Source organism: Kwoniella shivajii, chromosome 5, assembly GCF_035658355.1.
Source record: "Kwoniella shivajii chromosome 5, complete sequence".
Taxonomy (NCBI): domain Eukaryota; kingdom Fungi; phylum Basidiomycota; class Tremellomycetes; order Tremellales; family Cryptococcaceae; genus Kwoniella; species Kwoniella shivajii.
In genome coordinates, this window is record NC_085912.1 from 1,523,097 (window position 1) to 1,544,161 (window position 21,065).

Below are 21,065 nucleotides of genomic sequence, written 5' to 3' on the forward strand. Positions count from 1 at the left end.
ACGAAACGTTCCCGGATCAAAGTGGAACCCCCTGGAACCCTAAAACCTGAATCCTGACACTCGTTCACTCGTTCACTTGTTCATTTTAATCGATGCCCCATAGCGATCCGATAAATTTACCAACGATGTGAAGGGCCAAGTTTTGTTATCCTCGCAATGACTGTGTGGAGAACATTATAATGCCAACATGACGTACAAATGTTTCTCATACAATTTTCATTACATACGACAAATCCAGCTCATCTTTCGGGGGTTCAATATAGGGTGAATCAACATGGCAGCGGCATGTCCTCCGATCTATCTTATCCAGATCACGGATTCCAGGAAATCGTGTTTACAATGAGTTCAATCCAATCAGGTCAATCATAAACATGAAGACATTTCAACAAATACAAGAAAGACACCCGAAAGGCGTCTTTTTGACGCTTCTTTTCGCTCATATACTCACTCAGCTTCAAGTGCAAGCACGAATGAGTGAGAAAAGTACACCTATCCATACAATACCTTGGATCGTCATCACACGAGAAACGATGTCTCACCACTTGAATCACTCCTCAACCTTGTTCACTCAACCTTATCATACCGCTGAACCTTCTCTATTCCCATTCGCATTCGCAGGTCATCAACCTAAATTTCATTCGAGGACATAAGGTGACCCAAACCGCCGCACAGACCACAGCTCAATCACAATTCAGATATAAACCAAGATGATGGATGACATATTCCCACCTATCTCTTGTTCATCTCCATCTTCATTTCCTCTCTTCAGACCAAGACTTTCTTCTACCTCAATACCTTTTCCTCGCAAACATCTTAGGTACTTGCGAACACCTCACCACCGCAACACCTCATTGGACACAAACAGAAAAATAGGTATAGACGCGAACATGTCACCTAGATCCTTGTTTTCAGAGATGATCTCACCTCCTCTATCATTATCACCAACACTCTCACCTACATCTACTTACTCAAACCTACCTGATACACCCATGACAACAAATTCAAGACTTCCAGACTCTTCTACTGGAATGATTTTCTTTACTCATCATACTACACGTGATCAACAAGATAACAGCGATCATGTAAAAGAGTTATTCACTTCTACTCCATGGGAGTATCCTCCTTCAACTTCAAACAGACACCGCCACCGCCACCGCAGCCGAGAGGAAGATATCCCAAAATTGGATTTGGATTCTGATCGATTGGGATTGGGACGAAGGGAAAGATTACCTGATGAACCATATTATCCCTCAGGCTCTGAGCCTGCTTCTGCTCTCTCACTTTCCCCCTATTCTTCAACTCTTGCTTCTGCTTCTGCTTCTGACTCTGGCTCTGGCTCTGCTCCCACGTGCACATCCACTCCACCTACCCCTGCTGCCTCTTCTTCTTCTTCTTTTGCTCGCGGTCGTCGGGCCGGTCTTGCTGGAGTCTCAGCCGATACAACCAGAACACAAATATCCGATCTTTCGTCTCAAGAGAGCGACAGCAGGACTACCCAGAATGATTGGCTTGGACTAACGCTTTCATCCACAGGAGAGATTGCCAAGCCTCTTCTTCCTTCTCCGTATTCAAGTTATGCCACCTTCAAAAAGGGAAAACGAAACCTACCATTTGGACACACTTTCCTTTCACCCGTAACTCAGATTTCGGGACCATCTGTACCTATGGGTGTATTACCAGCTCCTTCTTCTCAACGATTTCAACGACAGCATCAACAGCAACAACCTCATCAATACTCACCGGAACAGCAGTCTCGTCCACCTGCACAAGTGCCACCCTCATCATGGCGTTTCCCTCATCCAGGATCCCAAACACCTCAATTGTCAGAGGGTGACTCAGAAGTTAAATCTGCTCAGCCGACATATCCATCAGAGATGATTTACCAAAGACCCTCATATGGAGATTCAAGAAGGAATTCTTGTGCTTCTGGCGATTCAGAAGAGACGATTAGACCAGGAAATGGATTTGTGGCTTTAAATGACCTTACTCCATCTTCTTTCTCTAGTCCCCAATCTACAAAGCCCGCTCCGACTGGAGGTGTTGCTGAATCGAAACGCAAACACAGCGATGTTGAGACTTGTGCTGAAATCTTCGGACCCAGTCGAACAAGATCAACGTCGACCTCACAAATCCCTCAGACTTCTCGAATACCTTTATTCTCCACGTCGGTGGTTACAAACAGTAGACCTACTAGTCCTGTCGGGAACCCCCTCGACACACAAGACAACGGTACTCAAGAAGATAAACACTCCACCTTTAAAAGCTTAGGAGTCATGCGTCCAGCTGCAACCCATAGGCATACGGATACCGGCACAATAAGTAGATTCAGTAGGCCTATATCCCCTTTACTTCCTGAAGATCTCTCTCTATCAACCATGATCCACAAAAGCCATTCACAAGCAAACAAACCGATACATCTTCATCGAACAGTATCTTCAGGACCCGAGAGACCCAGATCACCTGCTACGGCAAAGGAATCTCTGCATGCCGTTCTTACAAAACATCCACTTGTCGGCGATAACGATGAACAAGTGGAGGGCTCTGTAGATAAACTGGTCCAAGCTGCTCAAAGATATCAATCTGGTATGTGCACCAAGACCCCGTATAGTGACTTAATCACAGCCAGACAAAGAGATAAGCTGATATAGAGATATGATAGCATCAATACCTTTCAATCAAGCTTATCTACCTAGAACGCCACCGATGTCACCTCCAGACCGCACAATGTCATATAGAACTTATCAAACTCAGCAAGCGTTATATGAAGAGGCGATGGAATCAAAACCGAAAAGAGGTTTTGCACCGCTGGCATCCACATTCGCACCATCACCTCCACCTTCTTCACCAGTCGCTTTGTCTCCCACAGCCAATTTTTCGGGTCATAATTCCCTTGGCGAGGTAAGAGAAAGGTTTGATGTGAATAAAGTTTCCGAGAGATTGAGGACCCACAAAGGTAGAATCATTTTTGCGGAACTGGAAGGAGTCGGTGAGCCTTTCCAGCTCCACGGCGACGACCCTCAAGAAACTGGGACGAACGGGCATTGCAGGAACAGGACCATGAACCAGTCCGGTCGAAGAGCTCGAACTAGTGGTACATGATTGACATTACTTTTCTAAATGATTGAAACGTTACCGAAGATTGCTGTACTTTATTCAAGCTGTCCCATGGGTGTAACGAATCTGTCCAGCATTGTACGCTGCGTTGTATCAACCGAACCCTTTTATCGAATCATTCCACTCTCATGACAGAAATTACCTTGAAATTGACAAAATCACATGTTCCATCTTGTTGTACTATATTTGACCACCTTATTAAACCATAAAACAAGCAATATCATTGTACTGTATCGATAAAGCACTGTATTAGTACTGTATTACTATCATTGTACGTAAGTTTCACTACCCTCAATCTTGTATATAATAATACATTATTTATGTTGTACATGGGATATATATTACTTATGTATCAGCGATCGAGGATAATGATAAATGGCAAATGTTCACTCAGCTGACATGCGGTGATCATCAAACATAAAATTCAAGCAAAATGTTCGCTTTCTTTTTTTTTGGCTACACAGGTAGAGTGAATTTCGAACGTCTCACCCTCCTGACTCTGTGAGTGCCAGACCTCGATGTCAGATGTTGTTATTGTTCCAGCATATCAGCTGAATACTGCAATGATCAGTCGTATCTCATTCGGAATCATCCGATGGTGACATAAATCAATACATGCTTCGATAACTTATATTTCACGTAAATGCACTGAGCTGAATCATCATTTCCTCAAAATACGCCGATCCGTGTTTCCTTCCATTCTTCTGTAAACCTTCATTCTTCTGATCTTCTGATCTTTATGATTTTTGGGTAAGATAATGAATCGCTCAGCGATCTTTACCAAAGTTCACATTGATCTTTCTTAGGAGGATTCATCTAATGATATCGTTAGATATCAGCTTGCTTATTTTGCCGATCAACGAAAGATAGAGAATTTGAGGCTGAGTTGCTCTTTCGTATTTGGATACGGGACTGATATAAATGGACTCACTCCACTCCCAACTTTACATCCGAAAGCTTTATGGAACGCATCTAGATTTTTCAATGTTCCTACTGCTCTCCAATTGGGTGGAGAATGAGGATCTGTTCTGATCCTCGATACGGCAGTTGCAGGTCGGGTCAATTGAGCCCATACTCTAGCGTAAGCAAGGAAGAACAATTGTTCGTCTGAGAAATTGAGTCCTGGTAATTTCTCTGAGTCCTTTGATTTCGAATCTGATACCGTGTTCTTCCATGCAAGGAAGGCTTGTGCGAGTCCCGAATCCGCGATGTCTACGAAAGCAAATGATTAGCCAAGTGCTACCATTCCTTCTACGTCTCGTTTTAGCTCACCTTCGCCGTTTGTGAGCTATTGCAATGGATGCCGGATCATAAGCTATAGTCTTACAGCGAAAACTTTGTAGAACCAGACACTCACATTACCATTGACATATACTTTCTTGCCATCAGCATCGTGTACGTAGTACTTGGAGTATTGCTTGGCGACACATTGTGCTCTCTCTTCGAAATCTTTGACCGTTTGCTTAGTCCACCAGTCTCTCAACCGACCTATAGGAATCATAGTGAAGTCAGTTCTGTACTTTTATCCAGTTACAGTCACTATACCCAGAATCACTCACCCTTTTCATCATATTGACTACCCGAATTGTCGAAAGCATGAGTAAGCTCATGAGCAGCGACGGCTCCGAAAGCACCGAATCGAAGATGAGCAGGCCACGATTGAGAATAGAATGGTGGTTGCAAGATACCGGCTGGGAAGACGATCTCTCCATCAGGAGGGGAGTAGTAAGCATTCACAGCTGAAAGAGAATGTCAGCTCTACCTGTCCGAAGATGCATAGGAGTTCTGCAGCTCACTTTGAGGGTACATCTGGAATAGGAGGAACAATTAGCATTTCACTTAATAATCAACTGCGACATGACTCACCTCCCAAGAATCTCTGTTCCTTCTCCTTCCTAAACCCGCCCATGTTCTGGTTTCTTCCAGTAAAGTGGAGCTGAGCACATTTCCGAAGAAATCACGTTCGTCAATCGTCAACCTTCCGTACCAATTCTGCAAGCTTGTAGGGTCGGTTGTATTGGGTGAAAGCGGGTAACCAATTTTAGGTATGATAGCTCCAGCTTTCTTTTGAGCGGCTTTAGCTGATTCTGCATCCATCCATGAGATATGAGGAAGCTTTTCGGTGAAAGCTTTAACGATTGCTATGTGAAGTTTGATTTAGCGCTTGAAAAGTGTATAATTCACTGGAGGAGGTTTGTGTAGAAAATCAGAAACTCACCTCGGATGATATGTTCACCATCGGCCTTAGCTTCGGGTGAGAATGCCTCTCTAACGAATTCACGACCAGCGATGAAACCGATAATCTCATCCACCCAATTGAGACATACATCCTGTCTATTCTCTTCAGTACCTTTCTTGATTCCTTTGAGAACATCCTCGAGTCTCTTCTTCTCTTGACGAATAGTGACTTTAGGACCTAAAGCACCGGCGTAGGTAAGAGCTAATCGAGTGACGAAGTATCCCGAAAGAACATGATCGGGAGTTTTGTCAATGAGATTGGTAACGCTTTTCAAGTATGGTGGATGGGTGACGGTGATATTTGCGGGGAAAGATCTTGGTGCGAAACTTGATAGATAAGTTGGGATATCAAGGAAAGGCAACATCTTTGAAACGGTTTTGGTTGAATAAGGGTTATATGCGTAATGAGGGTTGAAAAGGTATTCAGGATCGGCACCTGCTCTCATAAGTTCTCTTTCGAAATGAACAACCTGAGAAGCGAGTTTATCCATTCGTTCGTCGACTGGTTCCTTGGTAGTTTTCCCTCCATCTTTATCACCAGTACCATTGCCATCACCTTTTCTGTCATCTCCAGGCCAAGGCCAAGGCCAGCTCTCGTCTTCGGCAACATCAAGTAATTCTTCAATCAAACCTTGGGCTTCCGCTTGACCTGACTCCATTGCGATTTCGAGATCAGATAACAGGTCACGCTTCTCGTCTTTTTGACGAACGGAAGTATGTTCAGCTAGGTCGGTGAGGATACCAGATATGACAGATTGATACAAGTCGAGGATTGGTTTCTCTTCGTAATACTCCTTGGAAGGGAGACCACCGAAAGCCTGATATAACCATAAACTCTGGACTTGAGAATCTTCACCCCCAGCATCGCCTTCAATCTCAAAGTTAACAAGACCTTGTACACCTGGACGAAGAATCTTATCAGCCATATTGACGACGAAAAACTAATCACCAGGGACGAAAATAGATCAGACATACCTCTGGAATGAAGCCAAGCGAGAGTATTGGTGATTCGCTTTTCCCTCTCTTCATTAGGTCTGTACTGATAGAATTCTTGTACACTAGGTTCTTTAGGCGTAGGGATTTCCCAATGTGCGGCCCCCTTTTTCTTAGCTTCTTGGAGTTTTTCACTCCTTTCAGCGGCAGCGACAAGCTCGATTGGAAGGGAGTAAGACTCGTCATATGTTCCCGTCCATTCGTATGATTGGTCAAACACTTCGGAAGGAGAAATGGAATCAATATCAAACTCGCCAAAGATATGAATGATGTGATCCGCAAGTTCGACGAGTGGTTTTCGACCAACATCATTGAGATGTTCCTAGCTCCCATTAAGTAAGTATGAGTACCGCAATTTCAGAACCAAATGAAAGGGGAAAGGGAGAAAAACTCACAATGTTGATACAACTGTTGTAGACAGCCTTCAATTTAGCCAAATTCTGTTCTTCTGCACTAGCATCCTTTTTTGGCCTTTCAGATGGGATGGAATCAAGTACTTTGATGAGGATTTTCTACGGTTCGCTCTTTAGTATGAGAGCGAAATAAACGGCAAAGGAGGTCACTCACCTTGTTGTTGTCGTTCACTTCATTGAAAGCACCGTATAAACCTCTATCAGCCGGAATAGAGTGTGAAGCGGCCCAACCTCCAGTGGCAAACTCATAGAAATCTTCACAAGGATCAACAGATTGGTTGAGTGATTGTAGGATTGATGAAGATAGAATAACACATTCAGGAGTAAGACAAAGATTCTAGAATTTGAAATGATTAGCTCCTCACTACCTCAGAGTTTTGATGGATCGGCTTTTACTCGCTTTCGCAATGATAAGAAACTTACCTTATCTGGTATACCAGTAGGAGAAGGACTTGTGGTAGTTGTACCGTAGTTTGTGGTGGTAGCAGTCTTTGTAGAGGTTATATATTCAGTCTTCCATTCTACTTTACCGTGTTTCCCTTTCTCTTTATTGAGGGATCCTTCTGCTCCAGCGAACAATCCAACGAAGACACTTGCTAGTAACAAAAGGACGACCGCGAGAGCACCCAAGGCTTTCTCTAAAAGCGTGAGTGGTCGCGAAGGTGAGAATATCGCTTTGAGCGGTGATTGAGAAGGGGATGAATCGGGGTTATCAAGGAGAGGAGCGTTCTCTATGCGGGTAAAACGAAGGTAGAGAGATTCAAGTGAGCATTGAATCACGGCCAAGCGACTGACGGAACTCGGATTGAAAAGAAAATCCCTGACTCACCCTCGTCGGTAGATGCTCTAGGCTGTGCCATGCTGAGCAGTCTCTAGTCCGTTATCAATGGTAATGCCAATGACGGGAATCTCAGTATAGATTTCAAGTGAGAGAGAACAGCGAATTGCAACATGATATGACACCACACGCGATCCCTTCGTCATCGTCAAAAGTGTATGTGGCGGAGAAATCAATAACCGGTCTTGGCCGAAAAAGATGGGCTGTACGAGGTGTACTGGGTCAATTTTACCCTTCAAGGGATACACTCATTCTTCGAAAGCGATGTGATGTACCACAGAAAGACTCGGCCATGATTATACAAGGTGTAGCATATGCACGTCGTCTGGATCAGGCGAAGAATCATGTCCCTCAACATTAGTTCTCGCCTTTCAGAGAATGCGGAGATGTCTCTGCACTCCACCGGTCTCTCATCCCTTCTTTCTAGATTGAAGCTCAAAAGAAATTCTACTGAGCAGATCACTTCCTGTCTTTGATATAGTCAAGCCAAACAAGGGAGGAGCGACTTGCAGAGAGATGGAGCGACTTCACTGGTTATGCTCAATAAAGCAAAATGCCACAATTCTCTGACATCGCTGTTTACGTAACAACTTGATGTCGACGCGTTTTTTCGAAATGAAAACGCGTCTGGGTAAGAATTCCCTCAATTTGCCATTTCCCATTGCTGAATCAATTCATGTTCTCAACTTTCTGAATCATCCATCCTTCTGCATCATCTACTCGCAAACAAATCAGAACGACGTTGTCCACATATCACAAAAGCCTAATTTAATTGGAGTTCTGCAGTAACGACCTTGTAAGACGACGACACCGGTATCATGTCATCACCCTATCCCGGTGCTTTCCCACCTTCCTCAGCCCCAGGAGGGTCGCCAAACTCATCCTCTCTTCCTCAATCTCGAACTTTAGATCCATTGGCATTCGACAATGTTCGTGGACTTGGAGGCTCGATCCCAGGTGCAACAGGTGCAGGGCCGGGTGTGAACGGAGACGAAGGATCTCAAGCTGGAGAAGATAATACAGACGGTACAAGGAACGCTCAAAGAAGAGCTAGATCAGGCGTTGATCCTGATTCTATACCCAGGGTCAAAGATGCTACAGGTGAAAAGGTTATGGAAAGCTTCGCATTATTCTTGGAGAAGTAAGTCTAGCCAGTCACTCACTACGCTTTAGTGTGGACCTCAACTGACGACAACACCGTTTACTTCTATACAGCTTTACAGAACATGTAGCTTTCCCAGAGACACCAGCATCATTTAACGGTGAAAATCCCATACCAGCTACTGCGGATGAGAGCAAGTTCTACATTGAACAGGTCAAAGCTATGAAAGAGTTCGAATTGACTACGCTATACGTCGATTTCGGTCATTTACTGGAACGAGAAGAAGTACTAGCACGAGCTATACAATCTCAATACTATCGGTACGTTATCAAGAAAGCCCTTGTATCATCGATGCTAACTCGCTGCTTCCGATCAACTCAGATTCCTGCCCTATCTCAGAAGAGCTCTTCAGACTCTAGTAAGAAAGTATGAGCCCACCTATCTGTACACATCAACCTCATTCTCTTCAACACCTTCCGCTTCAAGCTCCTCTCTTACTACTAGAGATTTCAATATTGCCTTTTACAACCTTCCTCTTACTTCCGGTATAAGAGATTTGCGGATGGACAGAATCGGTCAACTGATCAGTATCAGCGGTACCGTCACCCGAACGAGTGAAGTAAGACCTGAATTAGTCAGCGGAACATTTGTTTGTGAACAATGTAAAACGGTAATCAAAGATGTTGAGCAACAATTCAAGTATACAGAGGTAAGTGAAAGTAGCCCAACGGGTTCAATCCGGCATGTTTCGGTTGGCTGATTTGGACCCACTGTGCATTACAGCCCATCTTGTGTCAAAATCAAACCTGTAATAATCGAGCGAATTGGTTACTAAATATAGAACAGTCTAAATTCTCAGATTGGCAAAAAGTCAGAATTCAAGAAAATGCAAACGAGATACCGACAGGAAGTATGCCACGATCGTAAGTAACTTCATCCTTGAAGTGTGGACAGACACTCACTCGAATCATAATAGACTGGATGTGATTCTTCGATCTGAGATTGTCGAACGGGCCAAAGCAGGTGACAAATGTACTTTTACTGGTACCTTCATCGTTGTTCCAGACGTGTCCCAACTCGGTCTTCCAGGTGTAAATGCTGAAATGATGCGAGAAAATCGAGGTGGTAGGGGTGATGGTGGTGTTGCAAGCCAGGGTGTTACTGGTCTGAAAGCTTTGGGTGTGAGGGATTTACAGTACAAGACGGCATTTTTGTCGTGTATGGTACAAGGCGCGGATGCAAGAGTGAGCCAGCTGTCTAAGAAACCTGAATGAGATAGCTGACACTGGCGTTGCCATTTAGGCTGGTGCAACCGATGTGCGAGGAGATTTAGAAGAAGGTGAAGAGGATCAGGAAACGTTCTTAAACTCACTTACTCAACAAGAAGTAGACGAGCTCAAGAACATGGTCAACTCCGATAATATCTACCAGCGACTGGTTCAGAGTATAGCACCAACTGTATACGGTAAGCCGGATGATGCACAACGACCCTAACTCAAGCTTACCATTGAACCATAGGCCACGAGATCGTCAAAAAGGGTATCTTGCTACAGCTCATGGGAGGTGTACATAAACAGACTCAAGAAGGTATCCACCTTCGAGGTGACATCAACGTCTGTGTGGTAGGTGATCCAAGTACCAGTAAATCCCAATTCCTGAAGTGAGCTACGTAATCCCTACCGCCGTTGGACCATCTAGCTGACATTGATGTTCAGATATGTCTGTGGTTTCCTGCCTCGAGCAGTATATACATCCGGTAAAGCTTCTTCCGCTGCTGGTCTCACAGCTGCAGTAGTTCGAGATGAAGAATCCGGTGAATTCACCATCGAAGCTGGAGCTCTGATGTTGGCAGATAATGGTATTTGTGCCATTGATGAGTTCGACAAAATGGACGTGGCGGATCAAGTAGCCATTCATGAAGCGATGGAACAACAAACCATTTCTATTGCCAAAGCAGGTATTCAAGCTACTTTAAATGCAAGAACATCAATCTTAGCAGCTGCTAATCCTATTGGAGGAAGATACAATCGGAAAATGAGCCTAAGAGCGAACGTAGCTATGTCAGCTCCTATCATGTCGAGATTCGATCTTTTCTTCGTCGTCTTAGATGAATGTAACGAAAATGTAGATCTACATATCGCTCAACATATCGTAAACGTTCATCGATTTAGAGATGCCGCTATATCACCTGAATTCAGCACCGAAGCTTTACAGAGATATATTAGATATGCTAGGACATTCAGTCCAAAGGTCAGTCTTTGTGTCACAAGAGCCCCAGGAAACGGAGTGCAGAACTGACTTGCCCCTGTTCATGATATAGCTCACACCTGCTGCCAGTGCTGTGCTGGTAGAGAAATACAGGTCACTCCGACAGGATGAAGGTGGACCCGGAAAGAGTAATTTCAGAATCACCGTTAGACAATTGGAAAGTATGATTCGACTCTCAGAGGCTATTGCAAGAGCCAATTGTCAGGACGAGGTGAGGGATCAATTATTGCATTCATTTAGTCTTTGGATTTCCTTACTGACGATCATGCTCGACCGCGACCGTAGATCTCCCCAGCTATCGTTCGAGAAGCTTATTCCCTTCTACGACAATCTATCATCCACGTTGAACAGGATGATATCTCATTCGACGATGACGAAGCTGTGCCTAACGGAGACGTAGACGGAGATGCTCAAATGGACGCAGCTGATATAGCGGCTCTTGAAGCTGCTGAATCAAGTTACCAAGCTCAAACTTCATCTACTCAAGCTGAATCGAGCTTACAAGCGCAAGGTCAAGTAGCAAGCAGTGGTAAGAAGAGGATGAGAATCACTTGTGAGTCTGAATTTCGAGCCTTTCAAAAGGCAAACAAAGACAGTCAAGACCGTATGGGTTTGACGACTAACGGATGTATCATTGCAGATAACCGATATATGGAAATAATGAATATTCTCGTACTTCATCTGTCCGAAATCGAAAGAGAGAACGGTACCGGTGTGGATAAAGAAGAATTGATTCAATGGTATCTGGAACAAAAAGAAGCTGACTTCGAAAATGAAGAAGATCTAGAATATGAAAGGGAGTTAATATCAAAGGCTTTAATCAAATTAGCTAAAGATAATTATCTACTTGAAATCAGAGGTGATGTGAGAGATGGTTTAGCACCCTCAACCGATAATGAAGAGAGTATGGAAAGTCTTCCTACAACTTCAAGTGATAAAGTCTATTATCTCGTTCGTGAGTACAGCTTTCCTCATTTATTGCTTTCTTACCGGACTCGAATTTGACCAGAGTAAAATACTGACTGGACCCGATTTCGTCTTTGGTTTTTACAGATCCTCAAGTCGATTTGTCGGATTTATCTTCTTCTATCCCTGCTTAGAGGTAGACAATAAAAACTGGGTAATTCTATATCATTGGTGAATTGGAAGTCTTTGAGAGGCATATTGTATTGTCAGATGAAATAGTTGGATATATTTTTGGGTTCGGTTTGGTCAATTTATTGCCTTCGATATAGGTGTATTTATGTCATATTACATTTTTTGGATTCGTTTTCATGCATTGGATATGGTCTGAATTCGAGATTGCATTGAATGACCGGCTCAGCATCATGTCCTAGCTCTATTATTGTAGACTAAAGACCAACGTTGAGCTACTTGACAAACGATTGTCATGATCATTCATGCAGCCATGTTAATGCGTTTTGCTCTAGAACGGATCCCAACCATTTACAAAATGTACTTTCATCGGCCGACCAAATCAACTACTCTACTCTACTAAAACAGCTCGTTTAGCAGCTTTTCTTTGTTCTTCAACTTGATGTTCTGTTTTACCAACAGATTCACACCAAGCTTCTAATTGTTCAGCTAAAGTATCTAATTGAGTACCTTCCAATACTCTAGGTTGTACCCATGATATATCTGCTGTTCCATCAACTTGATCGAGGGAACCTTTGATCAAACTTAAACTGTTATAATGCAAAGACTGAGTCAGCCCGATTCCTCTTAACAGCTTTCGGGCACACGGCATGATGGAATATAGACTCATTATAGCGTATAGCGTAAAGGGTGAAGCAATAACTCACCTCAAGGCTTTCATAAGTAAATGTTCAACTTCATTAACAGGTAGTCTTGTCGCCTCTCCGATAGTCTGGAAACTCATTAATCTTGAAGCACCATCTCTGGGTCTAGCGAATATAGTTTGGATTAAAGCCATCAAACAGATTTTCTGTCGAAGGAAAGGTAGGGATGATTCGAGAATTGGCTATGACGCAAATCAGTCAAGTCAACATCAATTCCTTTTGCTCGCTCCACTATCCTATATGGATATAGCAACTCACCTCATTCGATAGATGGTTAGCCAAAGATTCAAACTTTCCGATTTCTCCACCGTTGAAAGCGCTAATCAAGTCTTTGATCCATTCCCATTCTGTTCCAACCAGAGTTTGAAGAATAGGATGTTGCAGCTGTTTCCGAGTGAGACAAATTCAGCATCGTATGTCACACACACTGATATTAGAAAGACTACGAAGATCGAATATAGGGATTTGAAAAATACTCACCAATTCACCAAAGTTGTAAATGGTTTCACCTAATAAAGCGGCAATACATAAATCGTGTGCTCTAGATTTCCTATCTTCGTCCGATAACTCATTTTGAGTATCTACGCAAGCCAAGTATAATAAAGCGTTTTTATAATATGGACCATAATCAGCTTTGACTTTGAAATAATCTCCTGCTACACCATAATATCCTGCGTTTACTGAGGTTTCAACTGTGTCTTGTTCATTCAATAGATTTTCACATTCATCCAATGATTTCTTGGTTGCTGTTAGATCACCAAGGAGTAATTGGGCATAAGCGATGGATGATAATGATAATGCATAGGCTGAAGCTGCTGGCGGTGGAGGTGCTGGAGATCCTGGATTATCTTCGGTCGCAGGAACGGGATATGGTGAAAGTAATCTTGAATGTAATGATTCAAGGAATTTTAATGTAAGTTCCGGTTCTAATAGTCGAGGAGAAGACACAGGATATATATCAGCTCATGGCCTCTTCCTCACACAAGTAATACGATAGCGAACCTGAATATTCCCTTCCTACTCTACGAGCGATTTCAACTAATTTCAAAGCATTTATCTTCTTTTCAATGGTGGAAATGAATCTGCAACGTGACAGATGTTTCAGTCATCCGAGCTCTCACATACTTCCTTCAAACATGCTCTTCACTTACTTTTCGAAGAGCTCAATTTGATATGGTCCGGTCCCGGGAGTGAAGACGAATTCAGTCAATACGACAGTCAAGTTGTGCCATAACCTGGACATCGATGATCAATTAGCTCTAGCTCTTCCATGTATTTCGCTGCGAGCTATGAGATTAGTAATCGGGCTATGACTCACTTCTTCTCATAAGTTGACTTTATCTTACTCCACAAAGGCTTGAATTGTTCTGGCGCTGAAGAGACCTGTTGTTCGAGGTAAGGGATGGGGGAAGTGGAGGAGGATGCTGGTGTGTCGATCTCCATTTTGGCGGGTGTGGATGGTGTGATGCTACGATTAAGGGAAGGAAAGTGACAAGGAGAGGACGGTTATGGCAGAGTAGCTGGAGGGAGTCTTGTCTCTCTTCTTCTTCGATATCTGTTAGTTGGAACACTGTTCAAATGTCCTAGTAGAAATAGATAGATGGTTTGAAAGCAAACGTTGCGTTGGTGATCGTCATCAAAGTACATCAAGTACGACGCGTGAGTGTGACCAAGTGATAACGACGGGATATACAAATCAATGCCACGTGTGCATTTTTTTCCCCATAGTTAAGCGATTTATGGTATCCCAAAAGACATCTTCATCTTTTCAGACTACCTTCGATAAATTCATCCATATATATATATATATACAACAACAAAGAGAACGACATTCATTCTGACCTCCGACCCGCAACATAGCATCATGCCTTCTCGACCATCATCATCCTTACGAGCAATCGCCTCATCCCGATTCGCCAGTACTTCCTCCATTCCCATACCTCCTTCTTCTTCTTCATCATCTTCCACTTTAACCCAAGCTGCATCCTCGAAACCTTCATCAGCACCTCCTTCAGATCCCAATAGGGTATATACAGCTAGAAAGACGTTCTTGTGCAATTATTATACACATTTGATCGAACGTTCACAATTGATATTGGTGTTTGATCATGCTAATATATCAGCTTCTGAATGGTCAAAAATAAGAAGATCAATAACAGCAATTCCATTACCTACAAAACCATTTGATGTCAATTCATCATTACCGTCATCGTCATCGTCAAATCCAGGTGAAGTGGTCAAGGGGGAGTCTGAAAAGATTGAAAGAGCAAGTTTAAATGTAGTTAGAACCGGACTTATTTCATCTTTATTATCTAAGAACAATTCACCATTAGCATCATCATTGACATCTGGTCAAAGAGCGTTATTAACTTGTCCTTCATTATCTCCGACGTATTTATCCAAAATAATGACGACACTCAATCGATCGATAAAATCAATCAAAAGAGAAAATACAACCAAACAACCTACGTTAAATTTGATATCAGGTTTATTGGAAGGTAATAAATTGATGAACCCAGTTCAGTTAAATGAAATCTCGAAATTACCTGAATTAGATATCTTGAGAGCTCAATTAGTCGGTTTATTGCAATCTCAACCTAGACAAGTCGTAGGTCTGTTGTCACAAGCCGCAGGTGGTCAATTGGTAAGAACTCTACAAGGTTTAGAACATGGTTTGAAAGGTGAAAGTGAAGAAAAGAGTGTATGAGTATGAATCTAAAGATTGGAAATTGAACACGATGGGATGACCATGTCACCGCAGTATCATGGGTAACTGGAAAGAAGAGCTTGGGAGGTTGGGAGGAGAGAGCAGACATTGCCAGACTCGTAGTCGCTCAACCATCATTGCTAGATAAATGCATTATATAAACAGGATCGTTGTGAAAGCAACGATATTCGGACAAGAATCAAACTTGGCTCTGTCAGCAGCGGGTCGTTTTTTCGTTGACATTTTGGCTTCGACTGCAGCGTTCACGGTCTTACTTGACACCTCGGTGAGGATGTACAGATACAGAAAAGATTTATTCACATGTCACTCCAGAGACAAACTCAGTTTATTTTACTCTGGATAGTGGTATACATTGGCCTTAGCCAGCTTTCGTCTGATACGTGACAGGTTCACGGTGTGAGATTCAATCCATGGATTCTCGACCAGCTCATTGAATTTGTTGAACAATCGTGTAAGAAGATATTACTCATTTGACTTTAGGGTCGATTGCGAAACCTCTCAATTTACCGTATTTCATCCTAGGTATGCGCTGATATCATCACGTAAGGAGCTCGCCAAACGAAGTGTGCTTTGATCCAGCCGACCAATGAAACCTTCTGTTATAAGATGCATTTTCCCACAACTTTCTATCCCTGTGCCTATCACGAGCTCTACATGACAATATTGTATGCAACGTCTTACATGAGAGAGAATTCTCCGAATTTCTCCTATAAGCGATGAGTTGCAATGAAACCGGTCAGCAATATGTAGCTTTGGCAGTCACACAGAAAACTTGTGAGAAAGACTTACTCGGTATCCGGGAACGGACCATTTACCTTTCTTGATCATGGTTTCAACGGCTTTGGTGATCTCAGGTCGGGCTTTAGAGACTTCGTCAACCTGTATTATGAGTAATGTATAATTAGTCAGCGAGTATTCACAAATTCGGCAATCGGAAACATTTGTGAATAGTTGAAGGTAGATTGAATAATGATGAGCTGCACAAAAGAGTCTCCACGGCGACTCGAACCAGAGGAGGAATCAAACTCACGGTCAAGTCCTCGAATGGTCGAGCTTCTTGAATGTTGGAAAGGGTAGCTTGGAGGGATGATTGTTCGGTTGAGATCTTGGATACGGTCTCCTTGGCAGCGGCGACCTAGTATGTGTGGTATAATCAGCATTTACAAAAAGGTATGATCCTATCTATTTGACGATATCGATCTAACGCCATACACGGGCTGGTCCACGAAGTCTCGTGAATCTGACTGTCCTTCCTTGTATCATACGTCTGTCCTCCTCAATGAGGATACACAGGGATGTCTCTCCCCAAAATACATCGATGCTTCCTCATGTAACCATAGGTTTCTTCTCCTTAAGTCCCAATATCCCGTGTTTTCACTAAAAGAATCGAATATAACTCACGGCTTTACCCTCGAAAGCACCAACGACTTCGTTCCATTTGCTTACATCATAATCTACAGCTTTGAAATCACCGAGTACTTTTTCAGCGAGTGAAACTGCTTGTTGATCTTTCAAAACTGATTTGTAATGAGATAAATCAATTGAAGGTGCAGTTGCTTTCAATGCTGAGTTTTTAGATACAGCAGTTGAATGTCTAGCTCGGAAAGATTGTAACGATGTTAAAGTCGTTTTGTCAAGACCCAATCCAGTGTAAATCTTTGTCCAGTCCTATAATGGTAGCATATGCATTTCCAAAAAAGTCAGCGAGTGATCCGAGGATACACTTTGATATATCCAGGCAAGGAAGATGCGGGCGAGATTCGGACATACGACAGTGGTAGCAGCTGATTTAGCGGCCATTTTGACAAGTTTCCTATGGGCGATTGTTGGTGATTAGCTCGATCTTCACTCTCTCCAAGGACAGAAGTGCGCTTACAGAAGAAGGTTGGGACGGAGTGGTGAGTGATGAGGAGGATAGTTGAGACTGTTGTTGATATGAGGATTGCTGCTATGCAACCTTGAATGTCCTAATTAAGAGGGTTTAAAAGAGACAACGGCCGACTGATCGGAGTTATCTGGTCAAATCACCGAATGTGGCACTTACTCCTCCCCCTTGGTGATTATTATTATTGACGTCGTTATATGATAATTTAGGTTGATCATTTCAATCCATACTCTACATAATCATCCAGTGTGACCTGTAACCCTCGTGATCCTCGACAGAGATCCCGCAATAGATATATATAAACCATGGCAGAACAGAGGGAAAGTTCACCTCGAATAGCTGATGATGGAGATAACGTCGACGAGGTGAAATACCCATTCTTACCCAAAAACCCGAAACCCCCTTCCCCTTCCACATCGATCCCCCTCCACTTTAGACTGATCATCATACTTTGGCTTATAGGAACTTCGATTAATGCAAGCCAGATTAGCAGAAATGGAAGCTGAGAAGAATGCTGTGAGTGTTCATATATCCTGATCCGAGGTCAACCTCTTTATGAATGGTTAGCTAATGAGTTTATGGTCATTAATAGCTTGCATCGAATAGAGGATCAGCAACGCCGAATCCGGCAACGTCGAACGGGAATGGCGAAGCTTCAGAAACTCATGAAGGTGGTAATGATGCCAGTATGGATGATGAGGATGCACCCGCCGCAGTAGATTCGAGGAGTGTCTATATCGGTAATGTGAGTTTCCACAGTGCAATGAAAGTAGTGTTCTTGCTTGAATGTCATTTGACGAATAATTCAATCAATCAATCACTCAATCAATCACTCAATCAATCAATCACTGACGATGTTACACAATTTAGGTAGATTACGGAGCTACACCAGAAGAGATTCAAGCACACTTTCAAGCATGTGGAACGATAAATAGAGTGACGATATTATGTGATAAATTCACTGGACATCCAAAAGGTTACGCTTATGTAGAATTTGCTGAACCCTCAATCGTTCAAAACGCTTTAGTCTTGAATGAAAGTATGTTCAGATCGAGGTTAATTACTGTAAGTGAAATTTTCCGTCCTTGATATCTCAACTATCATGACAACCCAAAGGACCTTAGAAACAAACGTTACCTTACAACCGAATTCATTGCATTGAGATCGTATCAATCCCCGTTGACGTTACTAATAATCCAATGCGTGCTGCAGGTACGAGAGAAGAGGACGAATTTACCAGGAATGAATATGACTAATCGTGGACGTGGAAGAGGTCGTGGTGGATTTAGAGGAGGTGGTTTCAGAGGTGGATTTAGAGCAAGAGGAAGGTGAGTTTCTCTTTGATCCCGGTTAAATACCTGTCCAACATATCGTGGACGAAGCTTACTTTCATCCGTCTCAACAGAGGTCGAGGTAGAGGATGGTAGAATTCTCTTGAGCGAGCGGGACGAAGAAGAAGATAGATTGATTGATGGGACCAGGATCAGATAATATGGGAGAAACTTCACTCTACTATCGGGTCCTGTACTAAAGATCAAATAACAAAATGTACTCATATAATACCTGTACTTTCTGCCCGCATAAATAGCAATGCATAAACCTAATAACACGACGCGGTGACCGTTCAAGTTCCGGCAGCAAGAAAGCAAGAATAGGAAATGCATTTTTTATAATTTTAGTTATTATTCAATCCCTGTTTAAAAGGGGGAGGTTTTCCCAAGATCTCTTTCAACTACATATTCGTCTTATCACTTCCACATGATCTCTGTCTCTGTTCATCAGCGACTATGACGACAGAGATTCACCCCGCTCTCTTGTAGGACGGCCCTACTTTCGTTTTCTGCTTTAGCTTCCACCTCTTGACTCTTCCAAGAAGCCCCTTTCTCCATCTGACCTCCTTTTTTGGCGTTCCTACCACTTCAAGCTTCCTTCCCTTTTGTGTCTAGGTACATTATCTACCTGAAGCTTGTTTCTTTTGTAATTTCCTCATTTCTCTCTTTTTGTCCAGATCTTCCAATTTTTTCCTTTCTTTCTCTGACATTTTCTCTCTTTCAGCCTTTTTTCGAGCTGCTCTTTTCTCTTCAGCGGTTTCTTCAGGTTCTTTATCTTCATCTTGTTCTTTCTTGAAATCTTTAGATAATTCCTCATCGACAGTTGATCTTGTCTTGATCAATTTCCTTGATATTTCAGGTTTGAGTAAATTCTGTTTAGACAATAAATCGACAATGTTCAAAGAGACTTGAACCCATGCTTTGACAGCTTCTACTTGAGAAGGAGTTGAGGGTTTATATAAGGATAAGATTACATGTCTCGACTTGTACTTGGGTGACATGGGTCCTTTGGAAGGTCTAACATCTGTAACGTCGGAGATCTATATTGATTCGTGCATCAGTACAGCTCGTCTGATATGGAATGCCCGGGAAACTCACCAAGAGGTATTTGAGTAAACTGGCAGCTTCTTGATCATTTATCACTTCTGAGATACCGATGTTAGGAGTTTTCAATAATAGATCGGTGATTTCGACGTGTTCAGTAAAGAGGGCATGGGTAATAGGAAGGCTCGATGAGTCGGTAAGTCTGGGGAAGGTCTATTGAGATTCGATAAAAGGAGCCAAACGCATTCATTTATCAGCTTCATTGGTTCCATTGGTCGAATTCTATTTTGTCAGAGAGAGAGAGAGAGAGAGAGTACTCACTAAATCCCATCTCTTTTCTCTAGTTTCTCTTAAAGCAGATTTATCTACGACAGCCCAAACGCCTAAACCTTCACCTTGCAGACCTAATTCACCTCTTCCAAGTGTATAATCGAATATAAGATTTTCGCCTCCGTTATAAGTAGGTTCTATAATGGATTTGACGAAATGAATGGCTAATCCAGCGACATCATGGATTGGTAATAATGATAATGTAGTATGCAATGAAAGTAAATTTCTTCGTCCTGTGGCATACAATAAATGAAGGGAAGGTGAAGATGAGAGTAATGGTCTGATAGTTGTAAATTGATTTGATAAAAATGATTGATACGGTGCGATTCTATAACATATATATATATATAGGTCGTATAATCAATAGAAGGAAAGATTGAATTAGCTATAATCGTTATAGACAGTATGAAGATGCAGCCGCCGATTGTAACTTACAAAGATTTGGCTCGTCCGTTATTGATGTATTTGCCCATGAAATAAGTCAACAAGTAAATTCCAACGATACCCAAGACAGCAGCTTCGAATTGGAATACAGCAGGTCTAAAAGCAAAGATCTTCCAACGATATTCGAGTCCATCATACTCCCTTGACATGGGAGCGGCTGGAGGAGGTGCGATCACAGAGATCAATTTGAGTAAACCGGACATCTTATCGGATCGACCACCACTTCCTGTCGAGTGAGCAATTGAGGAAAGATGAAAGAGATGGAGATGGAAGCGTGAAGAAAAAGACCCAAGAGAGGATGAAGATGAATGATTAAGGGAGGTTTTTGTATTTAATCCGGAATCGGGAAGTTTAGACCGAAATCAACACAATTTACTTCTTTGGGGAATTATCGATGGGAGTGACTACTCGTAGGTGGCGCCTTGAGGATGAAGTATCATAATTCATACGCGTAGAACAGCCAGACGATATATGATGCAAGGTATATATATATACAAACGGCCCACATGACCCCCTGCTCCACCCCTGCGTTGCTGCA

The 21,065-nt window shown here is 42.6% G+C and overlaps 8 protein-coding genes across 8 annotated transcripts; 4 read left to right on the forward strand and 4 right to left on the reverse strand.

Moving 5' to 3' along the window:
* Positions 1-887: 887 nt before the first annotated feature.
* Positions 888-3,099, forward strand: IL334_004304 (uncharacterized protein; the record flags this gene model as incomplete). The annotated part of the gene is made up of 2 exons (XM_062936023.1): positions 888-2,583; positions 2,660-3,099. The coding sequence occupies 2 exons, from the start codon at positions 888-890 to the stop codon at positions 3,097-3,099; spliced, it is 2,136 nt and encodes a 711-aa protein (XP_062792074.1).
* Positions 3,100-3,891: 792 nt separating this feature from the next.
* IL334_004305 (uncharacterized protein) lies at positions 3,892-7,618 on the reverse strand (the record flags this gene model as incomplete). Its single annotated transcript, XM_062936024.1, has 13 exons — positions 3,892-3,930; positions 4,046-4,326; positions 4,387-4,402; positions 4,472-4,602; positions 4,674-4,853; positions 4,911-4,923; positions 4,981-5,255; positions 5,333-6,253; positions 6,328-6,667; positions 6,741-6,857; positions 6,913-7,095; positions 7,182-7,489; positions 7,588-7,618. The coding sequence occupies 13 exons, from the start codon at positions 7,616-7,618 to the stop codon at positions 3,892-3,894; spliced, it is 2,835 nt and encodes a 944-aa protein (XP_062792075.1).
* Positions 7,619-8,414: 796 nt separating this feature from the next.
* Positions 8,415-12,066, forward strand: IL334_004306 (uncharacterized protein; the record flags this gene model as incomplete). Its single annotated transcript, XM_062936025.1, has 12 exons — positions 8,415-8,737; positions 8,812-9,018; positions 9,080-9,407; positions 9,482-9,621; positions 9,675-9,942; positions 10,001-10,163; positions 10,217-10,358; positions 10,414-10,948; positions 11,019-11,177; positions 11,252-11,519; positions 11,607-11,921; positions 12,020-12,066. 12 exons carry the CDS (start codon positions 8,415-8,417, stop codon positions 12,064-12,066), a joined length of 2,895 nt encoding a protein of 964 aa, XP_062792076.1.
* A 386-nt stretch (positions 12,067-12,452) lies between these two features.
* IL334_004307 (uncharacterized protein) lies at positions 12,453-14,208 on the reverse strand (the record flags this gene model as incomplete). Its single annotated transcript, XM_062936026.1, has 7 exons — positions 12,453-12,651; positions 12,769-12,947; positions 13,024-13,149; positions 13,246-13,691; positions 13,768-13,847; positions 13,917-14,000; positions 14,084-14,208. The coding sequence occupies 7 exons, from the start codon at positions 14,206-14,208 to the stop codon at positions 12,453-12,455; spliced, it is 1,239 nt and encodes a 412-aa protein (XP_062792077.1).
* A 421-nt stretch (positions 14,209-14,629) lies between these two features.
* Positions 14,630-15,472, forward strand: IL334_004308 (uncharacterized protein; the record flags this gene model as incomplete). Its single annotated transcript, XM_062936027.1, has 1 exon — positions 14,630-15,472. One exon carries the CDS (start codon positions 14,630-14,632, stop codon positions 15,470-15,472), a length of 843 nt encoding a protein of 280 aa, XP_062792078.1.
* A 698-nt stretch (positions 15,473-16,170) lies between these two features.
* IL334_004309 (uncharacterized protein) lies at positions 16,171-17,293 on the reverse strand (the record flags this gene model as incomplete). The annotated part of the gene is made up of 5 exons (XM_062936028.1): positions 16,171-16,200; positions 16,283-16,372; positions 16,524-16,628; positions 16,895-17,161; positions 17,264-17,293. 5 exons carry the CDS (start codon positions 17,291-17,293, stop codon positions 16,171-16,173), a joined length of 522 nt encoding a protein of 173 aa, XP_062792079.1.
* Positions 17,294-17,683: 390 nt separating this feature from the next.
* Positions 17,684-18,805, forward strand: IL334_004310 (uncharacterized protein; the record flags this gene model as incomplete). Its single annotated transcript, XM_062936029.1, has 6 exons — positions 17,684-17,743; positions 17,841-17,894; positions 17,971-18,123; positions 18,249-18,443; positions 18,591-18,706; positions 18,784-18,805. The coding sequence occupies 6 exons, from the start codon at positions 17,684-17,686 to the stop codon at positions 18,803-18,805; spliced, it is 600 nt and encodes a 199-aa protein (XP_062792080.1).
* A 524-nt stretch (positions 18,806-19,329) lies between these two features.
* On the reverse strand, positions 19,330-20,730 carry IL334_004311 (uncharacterized protein; the record flags this gene model as incomplete). The annotated part of the gene is made up of 4 exons (XM_062936030.1): positions 19,330-19,749; positions 19,808-19,966; positions 20,075-20,411; positions 20,519-20,730. 4 exons carry the CDS (start codon positions 20,728-20,730, stop codon positions 19,330-19,332), a joined length of 1,128 nt encoding a protein of 375 aa, XP_062792081.1.
* Positions 20,731-21,065: the final 335 nt, after the last annotated feature.